The sequence below is a fragment of the Hyla sarda genome, chromosome 4 (assembly GCF_029499605.1).
Source record: "Hyla sarda isolate aHylSar1 chromosome 4, aHylSar1.hap1, whole genome shotgun sequence".
In the NCBI taxonomy this organism is placed as follows: Eukaryota; Metazoa; Chordata; class Amphibia; order Anura; family Hylidae; genus Hyla; species Hyla sarda.
The window spans coordinates 134232568-134245267 of NC_079192.1; the positions used below are offsets into that span (position 1 = coordinate 134232568).

General features: G+C 45.0%; 1 protein-coding gene across 1 annotated transcript in view; it reads right to left on the minus strand.

Moving 5' to 3' along the window:
- Positions 1 to 12700, minus strand: part of LOC130367398 (transient receptor potential cation channel subfamily M member 7-like) — a 141721-nt gene that overhangs the window by 81640 nt on the left and 47381 nt on the right. The window contains 2 exon segments of the mRNA XM_056569817.1: positions 4031 to 4165; positions 4542 to 4642. Coding sequence (XP_056425792.1) covers positions 4031 to 4165; positions 4542 to 4642 — 236 coding nt within the window.

Consider the following 12700-nt stretch of genomic DNA (forward strand, 5'->3'; position numbering starts at 1 on the left):
GTTGTAGTTTTGAAACCTCCGGAGGTCCGCAGGTTGAAGACCACTGCGGCCTTCAACATCATCCAGCCCCCTCTCACCCCCTTTAGTTCTGAGTACTCACCTCCGCTCGGCGCTGGTCCGGTCCTGCAGGGCTGTCCGGTAAGGAGGTGGTCCGGTGAGGAGGTGGTCCGGGCTGCTATCTTCACCGGGGAGGCCTCTTCTAAGCGCTTCGGGCCCGGCCTCAGAATAGTCACGTTGCCTTGACAACGACGCAGATACGTCGTTGTCAAGGCAACGGCTCTATTCCGGGCCGGAAGCGCGGAGAAGAGGCGCCCCCGGTGAAGATAGCAGCCCGGACCACCTCCTCACCGGACCACCTCCTTACCGGACAGCCCTGCAGGACCGGACCAGCGCCGAGCGGAGGTGAGTACTCAGAACTAAAGGGGGTGAGAGGGGGCTGGATGATGTTGAAGGCCGCAGTGGTCTTCAACCTGCGGACCTCCGGAGGTTTCAAAACTACAACTCCCAGCAAGCCCGGACAGCCGATGGCTGCCCGAGCTTGCTGGGAGTTGTAGTTTTGAAACCTCTGGAGGTCCGCATGTTGAAGGCCGCAGTGGTCTTCAACCTGCGGACCTCCGGAGGTTTCAAAACTACAACTCCCAGCAAGCCCGGACAGCCGATGGCTGCCCGGGCTTGCTGGGAGTTGTAGTTTTGAAACCTCTGGAGGTCCGCAGGTTGAAGACCACTGAGGGCGAATGATGAGAAGAGGATGATGAAGGGGGGGGGTGTGGGGATGATGAAGGGGGGTGGGGATGATGAAGGGGGGGGGGTGTGGGATGATTACAAGGGGATGATGAAGGGGGGATGTGTGGGATGATAAGGGGATGTGTGGGATGATGACAAGGGGATGATGAAGGGGGGATGTGTGGGATGATGACAAGGGGATGATGAAGGGGGGATGTGTGGGATAAGGGGATGTGTGGGATGATGACAAGGGGATGATGAAGGGGGGATGTGTGGGATGATGACAAGGGGATGATGAAGGGGGGATGTGTGGGAAGATAAGGGGATGTGTGGGATGATGACAAGGGGATGATGAAGGGGGGATGTGTGGGATGATAAGGGGATGTGTGGGATGATGACAAGGGGATGATGAAGGGGGGATGTGTGGGATGATGACAAGGGGATGATGAGGATGTTAATGACGGGTCTGGATGATGACAGGGGGGGATGAGGTATTTCCCACCCTAGGCTTATACTCGAGTCAATAACTTTTCCTGGGATTTTGGGTTGAAATTAGGGGTCTCGGCTTATACTCGGGTCGGCTTATACTCGAGTATATACGGTATGTACTTTTGCACCTCTTTATTTTTGAGATGAACTTTTTATGCGTACATTGATATATATGTATTCATGTAGATATATATAAAAATATCTATATGTACATTTTAAATATTATGTATGTACTTTTGCACTTTATGTTTGAGATGAACTTTTTATGCGTACATTGATATACATGTATTCATGTAGATATATATAAAAATATCTATCTGTACATTTTAGATTCACGTATATTTTAATTAATAAAAATATATATATTTTAAATATATTGTTTTGCATCATTTGGTGTTAAGGTTATGTTTTGGTACGCCTTTGGCATTTTATTTATATACATTGGTTCTTTCAGTTATAACCCCTTCCTACTTCTTTTTATTCTAATTTGGAGCCACGTATCTTAGGACTTTATAGGTCTTCCCTGCAGCATATTGGCCAAATCCACAAGCTCTGAAGTCACTGGTCACCTCTTGGGCTCTGGCCAGCTCCTTACATGACAGTGCGCTCAGCCAATCACCGGCCGAGGCGGGACATTGCTGCGGCCGGTGATACGCTGACGGCACTGTGACATTACCGTACCCAGGAAGCAGCAAGAGGATCGCAGTGGGGGACCGTGAGTACGGTACTGGGGGAACGTAGGAAGGTGAATTAAAGTTTATTTTGTTTATTTTTGCAGCCCGGGCACAGGAACATGAAAAATTCATGCAGTACAAATGTCCTTTAAGACTTTTACACCTGTTTATCTCAGTAAAGCTGCTGTTGTTCTATAACTTTATTTGCCCCCCCTGCCTAGCCCAGGATCCAGCTGCATACCTTCGGGTGGTGCACAGGTTAAACCACGCCCTGGCGTCACAAATACAAGGGTTTAATGCCATCTGCCCCTAGGGTAAAAACATCTGCCCTCACCACACATAGCTTTATGGTTCTGACCTGTTTGTTTTGCTTTTAGTCTTGTTCTGTTTGTCAAGTGCCGTCAGTTTAATTCTAATTAGTTTGTATCTGTAACCTGTATCCTGATTGGTATTCAGACCTGTTTGTGTTTTATATTTTGCCATGGTATAGGTCCTGATCCATCTATACATGGTGTTGTTTTACTGTTTTTAGTCTTGTGTGATCCAGAATCTGTGTATCCTGATCTGTTTAGTGTCCTGACTTTTTTTATTATTATAGTTTTCTCAAGTTTCAACAATCCATCTCATGCATAAATTTCCACAGCATACAAATACTATTAAACCCCTAACCCAACCAGGCAGAAGATTACAAAACAAGAAACAAGCCATGGGAGGGTTCTGGGGCCTATTAAACATTTGGAAGGCACTAGGAATGGAGAAGAGGGTCCCACATTGAGGTCCCCAACGATTTAAGTAAATATTATGTGTTTCTTCAAGATTTTTAGTATAACAATTTAACATTTTTACTATACTGTATGTGGCTGACAGACACATTTGCAGCATCCTCACAAAATCCTTAAAAACATTGATGCACATTATGGTTTGATGAAGCATCACCTGAGCAATTACTGTACTGTATGTAAAATTGCAATATAATGTTACATTGCACTATTCTATGTTAACGTAATGGCAGATGGTATCAAGGAATTAATCCCATTCACAAACACACATGCACATTATCAGCTATTTTTGCAACCTCTGGTGGAAAGCAGTATGATAGTTTAACCGTCTAGAATTTTCTAATTTCAAAGGTGGTGCTAGTATAATATGCTCCCTATATTAATCCACACAAAGGGCAAGAAGTTGGAAGGTCTCTGAGCATAGTTTCTGTTCTGTGTATGAGCTAGTTGACAAAGACTACCAGGATTGCGTGTACCAAGAATTTATACGACTTCTACAAGTTATTCTGCATACAAATTTTGCCATGACCTGAAGGACTTATTTTCTTTCTTCTAAATTTTGAATCAGAGGGGATAGCAATTTCAAGGGCCTCTTAGTTGTCTGTGCGTTTGTGGACCTTGGGTGGAATCAGGCGATTGTTCTCTGCTGGGATCCAACCTGCAGAGTTTCTTCAAGTCCTTATAGAGGATGTACCACCTTAGGAACTACTCGTCTAAACACCTTTTATCTATATGGTTAACTCCTTCACTACCATCTGCCAGCGTGGATGAAGTTCAGAAAATTTACCCATTCCGCTGCAACATCCTTGAGTCCTGATGTCTTGGTTTTAACTGCACTACTACCACCAAGGGCCTTCCAATTACCATCAGCCAGGACATCGTTAGCTGGAAGTGCCCCAAGGGAAAAAGACTGACCATCTAGTTTGCAGACCCTCTACTTCCCTCTACTTATGGTGACTCTTGGTAAATACTGGGGTCCATTTGTCCACAGTTCTTGTCCACAGTGGAAATCTTGCACAAATGCGTAAATTATATTTTAGCAAATGTAGTTCTAAGGAACGAGCAAGAAGATGCAAATCTTAACCAAACAATATAAGAATCTTCTTCTGAGAGGAACCAAAGGTTTGATCAAAGTTTTACAAAATGTATAAATTGACTTAACCCATTAGTGTGTTTTGGCTTAGGACAAACTGAAACGAACACTTTAACAAATTTAAACATGAACTAAAGATAGTATAAAGCTCAAGCTATCAAAGTCATGCTGCCATAAATTTGCATTGTCAGCAAAAAACAAATTTTCCTTATAACAGTGTTTGAGCTGTATTTAATTATAAATTACAATGTTGTGACTCTATGATCACTTACTGCATTGTAAAGCTCTTCCAGTCTGGAGATTGTTAGAAACCAGTGCATACTGACACCATGTTCTATAAGAAGTTGGACAAAGTCCACTCTGTTCATTACAAGTGCATCCAGCATTAATTGTTCCAATGGTGCTGTCTATAAAAAAAAGATATCCCCAAATCAGTTATTATACACATATTAAATAGGATTTTTTTTTACATATGGTTTCTTCAAAGTTATACAGGTATGGCTAGGTACACATTGCTGTTTGCATCTGTCCCACTGGTTGTAGAACACAAGGGACACTTCCGGGTCCTGACAGTCCTCATTCACTAGAATGGGGCCCATAGGGGACCCAGCAGTTTAGCAGAGTTTGGTGAAGAAAAAAATAGTACATGCACTATTTTTTTCTCCGCTAAACTCCTGTCGTTCAAACTGCATTGCCAAAAGTGAATGAGGCCTTCAGGCCTTCGACAGATCAACATTAAGCAAAATATACATTTCATATATTCATATAAAAATGTTTCCATACCAACCACTGTTGTCCATGTATGAAAATATAGTTTTTGGCAATATCTACTCTGTCCCAGGCCAAGGCCAGAACAAGTTGATCATATGGAGACATATTTGTACCTGAAAGTAAAGGAATAAAACATTTATAATAAAATTTATGTATTAGTTTGTCAGTTCATCAACATATTTTTAGTGTAAAATTGGTAAGTGTTAAATGTTACATGGCACAGAGTCAATGGTCAGGTCAAACAATAACCTGTGAACCACAGGTCATACAGTGGGGCAAAAAAGTATTTAGTCAACCACCAATTCTGCAAGTTCTCCCACTTAAAAAGATGAGAGGCGCCTGTAATTTTCATCAGAGATATACCTCAACTATGAGAGACAAAATGAGAAAAAAAATCCATAAAAGTCCATTGTCTGATTTTTAAAGAATTTATTTCCAAATTATGGTGGAAAATAAGTATTTCATCACCTACAAACAAGCAAGATTTCTTGTTCTCACAAACCTGTAACTTCTTCTTTAAGAGTCTCCTCTGTCCTTCACTCGTTACCTGTATTAATGGCACCTGTTTGATCTTGATATCAGTATAAAAGACACCTGTTCACAACTTCAAACAGTCACCCTCCAAACTCCACTATGACCAAGACCAAAGAGCTGTCGAAGGACACCAGAAACAAAATTGTAGACCTGCACCAGGCTGGGAAGACTGAATCTGCATCAGGCAAGCAGCTTGGTGTGAAAAAATCAACTGTGGGAGCAATTATTAGAAAATGGAAGACATACAAGACCACTGATAATATCCCTTAAGCTGGCTTAAGCCAGTACATGTCCAGGCCCGTGTGAAGTTTTCTAGAGAGCATTTGAATAATCCAGAAGAGTATTGGGAGAATGTCATATGGTCAGATGAAACCAAAGTAGAACTTTTTGATAAAAACATAACTCATCGTGTTTGGAGGAGAAAGAATGCTGAGTTGCATCCATAGAACACCATACCTACTGTAAGTAACCAAAGGGTTAACTTGCACTGAGAGTTTTTATTTGGTCTTGTTGCTTTTGGTTACGCCTATCTGCTGAAACTGGTCAGCTGACCTTTATGTGAGCACCTGGTCTGGACCTATTTAAGCTGACAGTCTACTCCCAGTCTTTGCCTTCTAAAGAGCTCAGCCAGTACTCCTGGCTAGCTTTATACTGTTTCTGTTATATCTGGCATTTTGACCCTTTGGCTCTGCTCTCTGACTCTTCTGGTATCGACATTCCTGGTTTTTGACGCAGATAGTGGACTTTGACTTGTTGTGTGTGTTTGTTAGTTTTGCTTCTGTTAGTCTGTCTGCTCCCTACTGTACTTTGACCTGTGTCTGTATTATAGTATTTTATTTTTTTAATTTGTTTTATTGGAACAGTAAAAAAAAACACCGGTTTACAGAAGTCAGAGCAGAAATACATAGGTAGTAAATACAGGGAAAATACAGCAAAATGTGCATACTAATGTACATAAATAATCATTCTGACTGTAGACTTGTAGAGACTATGCAGGATAGTCTGGCATCAACAGTAAAAGAGAACATAACAATCCAGTCACGTGAATGGACGAAATATCTCCGTCCTACCTTACCCACCAGTAACAGAGTACAGAGCTGAACGGATACTCATGTCAAAGCTGCCTGTAAAATAAGGTGATAAAGGGAGCGAAAATGGAGACACACAAAGGAGAGGAGAAGACATGGAGTGAGGGAAGTACAAGAGCATATACGTAGGGCAAAATAACACATAGTTATGGAATCAAAGACAGTGGCGTCTCCAGCATTCATATTTAGGGGGGGCACATGGGGGGCCAGTGACAAAAGTGGGGGGGGGGCAATTTTAAAACATGTGTGTGTATACATATATATATATATATATATATACACACATACACACACACTGTGCAGAACATGTTTAATTAAAAAAAAATTTAAATTTAATTTAAAATCTTCATACATTCTTGTTACATAGTTACATAGTTAGTATGGTTGAAAAAAGACATACGTCCATCAAGTCCAACCAGGGGATTGAAGGGAAGGGTGTAAGGGGATAAGGGAAAGGGATGTAGTTTTATAATTCTGCATAAGCATTGTTGCGCAATGATTTTTTTTTTTCCATTTTTGCCGTAGATTTTGGGGTAAAATGACTGATGTCACTACAAAGTAGAATTGGTGGCACAAAAAATAAGCCATAATATGGATTTTTAGGTGCAAAATTGAAAGGGTTATGGTTTTTAAAAGGTAAGGAGGAAAAAACAAAAGTCCAAAAACGGAAAAATGTCCTTAAGGCGTTAAAACTTTTGGACACTACCATCAACTTTGATAGCGGCATCTAACGTGTTAATGTCAGACATCAGCCTGATTGGTGATGTCTGGCATTAGCCGAGGGTTCTAGCTAATGATTTATACAACACAGTGGGAGCAGACACTGTGCGTACATGTATGCCTTGTGTCCTTAGGGCTCATTTACACGGATGGATCCCCAGCATATTTTACGCTGCGGATCCCCCGACAATGGACCCTACAGTGCTGCTTTCATCTGTGCCTGCTCATAACGGCAATCCTTCGCTACGAGCAGACACGCTTTGATGTGTATACTCGCACACATTGCGGCTGCTCTCGGCCTAGTTCAGAGAGCAGGAGGAGCGGCCATGATGTGTGCGAGTATACACATCAAAAGCATGTCTGCTTCTAGTGAAGGATTGCCGTTATGAGCAGGCACAGATGGAGGCAGCACTGTAGAGGTCCATTGTTGGTGGATCTGCAGCGTAACATACACTGTGGATCGACCCCTGAATGAGCCCTTAGGGTACGTTCAGACGTACAGGATCTGCTGTAAATTTTCTGAAGCTGATTTTGCTACCTATTGAAGCTAATGGGTTGCAAAATGAGCTGCCCAAAATATACAGCAAAAATATGCAGCTGATCCTGTACATGCGATTTAATGGGGTTTAATGATAAACTAGCAGTGTGTTCACATGTTGTCCTTCCAGAGGGGTCACTTTCCCTCCTCCAGTGTCCACAGGTCACCAACAGGTCACATTACCAGAACAATTTATGGAAAAATCGCTGCAAAAATTGCGCGGTTTTACCGTGATTTACTAAAAATCGCGGTATAACCGCTCAATTTTGCCACGATTTTTCTCAAAAATTGTTATGATAATGTGACCTGTGGACACTGAAGGAGGGAAAGTGACCCCTCTGGACTGCTACTATACACATGACCCAGCCCCAGGATATACTGCTGATCAGGGGGGAGAGAGGGAGGACATCACTCACCTCACATGAAGCTGCTCTGTGTTCTGGAGGCCTGTCAGCTCTCAGGACCCGTCCTCTCCAGTGCTGGGGGTGGAGCCATCATTAGGTACCTTCATCCCTGCCCTGCCTGTCTCTGCTAATGATACGCAGACCAGGAGCAGCGCAGGGATATCCCTAGCAGCTGCAGCGGGCTCTTTACCCAGCCGATCAGTCCACCCCTGGCCCCGATACTAGTATCGGGACAGCCCTATTTATTTTAAATTGGGGGGGGCACAAGGGGGGGCACGGCCTGATCTAGGGGGGGCCATGGCCCCCTCTGGCCCCCCCTAGCGATGCCACTGATCAAAGAGCGCAAGTTGCGCATCTCTGCAGGTGTATACGGTTGAGAGAAGAGCACCAGTCTCCCCATACTTTATAGAATTTATCAGGACACTTCCTATTCTTGTAGACAACGTGCATAAACGGGAGAATCTTGTTAACCAACTTATTCCATTTAGAGCATGTAGGAGGTCTAGGGTCCATCCAGCGAAGGGCCACCGTTTTATGCGCCATGAATAGAGACTCCCTGAGAAGCACAGGAACATGATATGGCCACACCTCCTCATCCAGGACACCAAATAAGCTAAGAAGAGGATCTCTGGGGGGTAGGATGTACAAAAGTAGCTATAAACTGGAGAACCTCCATCCAGAACTGCACAACATAGGAACAGTCCCATATAAGATACCAGAAGTCCGCCCTAGGCGCATGACAACGATGACATGCCGCCGAGTCAGAATGACCCATGGTTAACAGTCTAACAAGGGTAATGTAGCTGTAATGAATAATATATAATTGAATCAGTTTATTGTTAGCCACTGGAGAAACCATGGTGTGAGATGCCTGAACCTCCTCCCACTGTTCAGCAGACATCTCAGGCATATTATCCCTCCAGCGTCTTTCAGCCGGTACAGGCTTGTGGGTAATTTTTGCCTGGATGAGGTTTTTGTATAAGGCAGAGATCAGACCTCTAGGACCCTGAGACTTCAAAACCCCTATCAGGGGGTAATCAGAGATTGGAGGGCTTTCCACTGGGAACTGCTCCTGAAGAGCATGGCACAATTGTAAATACTTGTAAAAAGAGTTCCTATGTACATTATAAGATTCCTGCAATTGGGTAAAGGACATCAGTACTCCACAGACAAAGAAACAACGCTAACCCCACTCCAGAAGCCAGAGTACTGGGACCCCAGCAACTGAGGTAGGGGAGGGTTATGCCACGGCGGTAGGTCAGATGGCACATCAGTATAGTCATGTATCCTCTTGGCTGCCTTCCAAACTTGTATCGCAATTTTGTGAAGGGGAAGCAAGCCTCCCAATGTGGAGCCCTCCAATGTAGGACGCAGTGACATGGAATGAATAAACCTCGCCAAGATTTGCTCAAAACCGGGCAAGGAGTCCGGTAATAACTAGGACGGAGCTGATTGCCCAAGTGGTACATATGGAGGTCAGGGAGCACGGCCCCTGCCCACTGTTTAGGGCATTGTAAGATCAAAAGGGCCACCTTTGAATGGATGGAGACATCAGGGACTGGATAGAATCAAAAAAGGACTTAGGAAAAGGGCCAGCAGAATGCTCCAGGCAATATAGGCATTTGGGAAGAATAATCAATTTAATTAGAGCGAGAACCCCATATCTTAAATTTAGTACGGACATAAGGAAGCAAGGGAAACATATTAGAATGTAGATCTAATGAGGGGTCTTTATTGATAAAAATGCCTAGGTATTGGACTGGACAACGGGTAGGCACCATACCACCGAAGGTCGATCTCCCTCCCTAGCAGAGGCATGAATACTTATTTCGTCCAGTTGATACAATGGCCCGAGAAAACTCTGAACCTGTCCATCAAGCGGATAACATGAGGCAGAACAATCCTGGGTATGGACATAAATAAAACCATATCATCTGCATATAGGCCTATATGTTCACCCCCCCCCCCCCAGACACATGCCCCATAAGTAGAATCCTGCCAAATGAGGAGCGCCAGGGGCTCCACTGCCACAGAATAAACAAAAGTGGCGACAGCGGGCACCCCTGTCGTGTCCCCCTCCCAGGGAGAATGGAAAGGAGCAAATACCATTAACCATGACCTGTGCCATAGGAGATATATACAAGATAGAAATCCACTTCCAAAAAACAGGGCCAAGTCCAAATCTACGGAGCACCTCTTGCAAGTAATCCCACTCAATGGAGTCAAAAGCCTTGGCCACATCTAGCGTTGCCAAAGCCCAATCACCCTGCATCACAGTACCCATCTGGACAGCAATGTTGTCAGAAGTGGATTTTCCAGGCATAAAGCCTGATTGATCAGGGTATATAATAGTAAGGATAACTTGGTTCAGTCTATTAGCCAGTACTTTAGTGAGAATTTTTTTAGTCAAGGTTCAATAAGGATATGGGTCGATAGGAACCACAGTCCATAGGATCCTTTTCTGGTTTCAAAATGACCACTATGGTTGTACCTTAGAACTGTATAAATCCGTATAAAACGAGGAAAACTGCCTGGCAATAGCATCATTATCAATGAGGACTGACCCATCTGAGGCTCTGAGTTTCAAAATAACGGACGAGGTAGAATTTCGGCAAACTAAGTGAGCTAACAACTTACTAGATTAATTGCCATGTTCAAAATAATGCTGTCTTGTTAAAAACAAAACAAACAAACAAAAAAAAAAACAGCTTTCTATACATTTTCTCATTTAAATGTAGCATATATTGTCGGCCCGCCGTGAGCCAATGGCTTCGGATGGATCCGCAACATTCAGCGCTTCCAGTTCAGAGCACCAGGCAGCGAGTTCAACCTCTTTACGAGAACCTTCTCTTTTGATGTAGGAAATTGTAGAGCGGAGGCAACCCCTCAAATAGGCCTTTAAGGTTTCTCATACTAGAGGTAAGGGGGCATCAGCTACATTAGCTTGTAAAAACACCTGCAACTGATCAGGGATCCTATCTGAAGTGCCAATAAGGTCTAACCAAAAGGGGTGGATTTTCCAATGGGAGAGGCCAGAGGCCTGACCCATAGACAATGTCAGCTGTAACGGGAAGTGATCAGAAACACCCCGGGGAGCATAGGAGACATCAGAGACTAAGGAGAGAGCCATAGCATTACATAGGCATTACATTCGAGAGAGGGCATTACGTCCCGGGGTATAGCAGGAATAAACTCGGAGAGTGGGGTTGTGGGCCTGAAATACATCTATCCAGCCCATCTCCTCCAATAAGGAAGCAAATGGGGTGGGCTGTGTACGGCAAGTCACATCAAGAGGAACTCCCCTGGGACTATGTCTATCCAAGATGGGGTCTATCAGTAAGTTGAAGTCACCGAGACAAATACTCTTAGCATTAGGGTAGTCAGCCGCGAAGACAACTGCCATATGTACGATGTCCAGGGAGGCAGGAGGGGGCACATAAAGTAAAAGTAAAACATACAGGATGTTATGGATATAGGCATATATAAATAAAAATCTACCATGAGGGTCCCTACGAGTAGCTATGGGCTCCCACCTAAGCGATCTATGTACCAAGACAGACACCACCCTAGAATAGGAATCTTGAAAGGAGTGCAAGGACCACTGTACCCAGGGGCGAGAGAACAAGTGTTTTTCTTATCTGAGGTAAGATGGGTTTCCTGCAGGGAAACAATGCCCTTTTCTTAGGGGTACCCAAATCCCCACATTCTATGAGATAATTTTTAAGGTAGCCATGAGAGGCAATGATATGCAACACCACAGGGGACACAGCCGAACATGGAAGGTAGAAGGGAAACAGGCAGCTTTGACCGGTCTAACAATATAAATAAGAAATCATGCACAAAAGGTAGGCAGGACTGGACGGAGAAACCAAGAGGTCTCAAACCCAACCGCATAGCTACTGTGGAAGGAAAGAACAAGAAGAAAATAAACCTATAGAAAACATATAATGCAAAAAGCATCTGCACAGTTATGGCACCATCTAGTGGGGAGAACCTGATATTACACATAAGATTAGTGTTACGCCGAGCGCTCCGGGTTCCCGCTCCTCCCCGGAGCGCTCGCTTCACCTCCTCCGCTGCAGCGCTCCGGTCACGTCCTCTGACCCGGGGCGCTGCGATCCTGCTGCTAGCCGGGATGCGATTCGCGATGCGGGTAGCGCCCGCTCGCGATGCGCACCCCGGCTCCCCTACCTGACTCGCTCCCCGTCTGTTCTGTCCCGGCGCGCGCGGCCCCGCTCCCTAGGGCGCGCGCGCGCCGGGTCTCTGCGATTTAAAGGGCCACTGCGCCGCTGATTGGCGCAGTGGTTCCAATTAGGGTTATCACCTGTGCACTCCCTATATTACCTCACTTCCCTTGCACTCCCTTGCCGGATCTTGTTGCCTTAGTGCCAGTGAAAGCGTTCCTTGTGTGTCCCTTGCCAGTGTTTCCAGACCTTCTGCCGTTGCCCCTGACTACGATCCTTGCTGCCTGCCCCGACCTTCTGCTACGTCCGACCTTGCTTCTGCCTACTCCCTTGTACCGCGCCTATCTTCAGCAGCCAGAGAGGTGAGCCGTTGCTAGTGGATACGACCTGGTCACTACCGCCGCAGCAAGACCATCCCGCTTTGCGGCGGGCTCTGGTGAAAACCAGTAGTGGCTTAGAACCGGTCCACTAGCACGGTCCACGCCAATCCCTCTCTGGCACAGAGGGTCCACTACCTGCCAGCCGGCATCGTGACAGTAGATCCGGCCATGGATCCCGCTGAAGTTCCTCTGCCAGTTGTCGCTGACCTCACCACGGTGGTCGCCCAGCAGTCACAACAGATTGCGCAACAAGGCCAACAGCTGTCTCAACTGACCGTTATGCTACAACAGTTGCTACCACAGCTTCAGCAGTCATCTCCTCC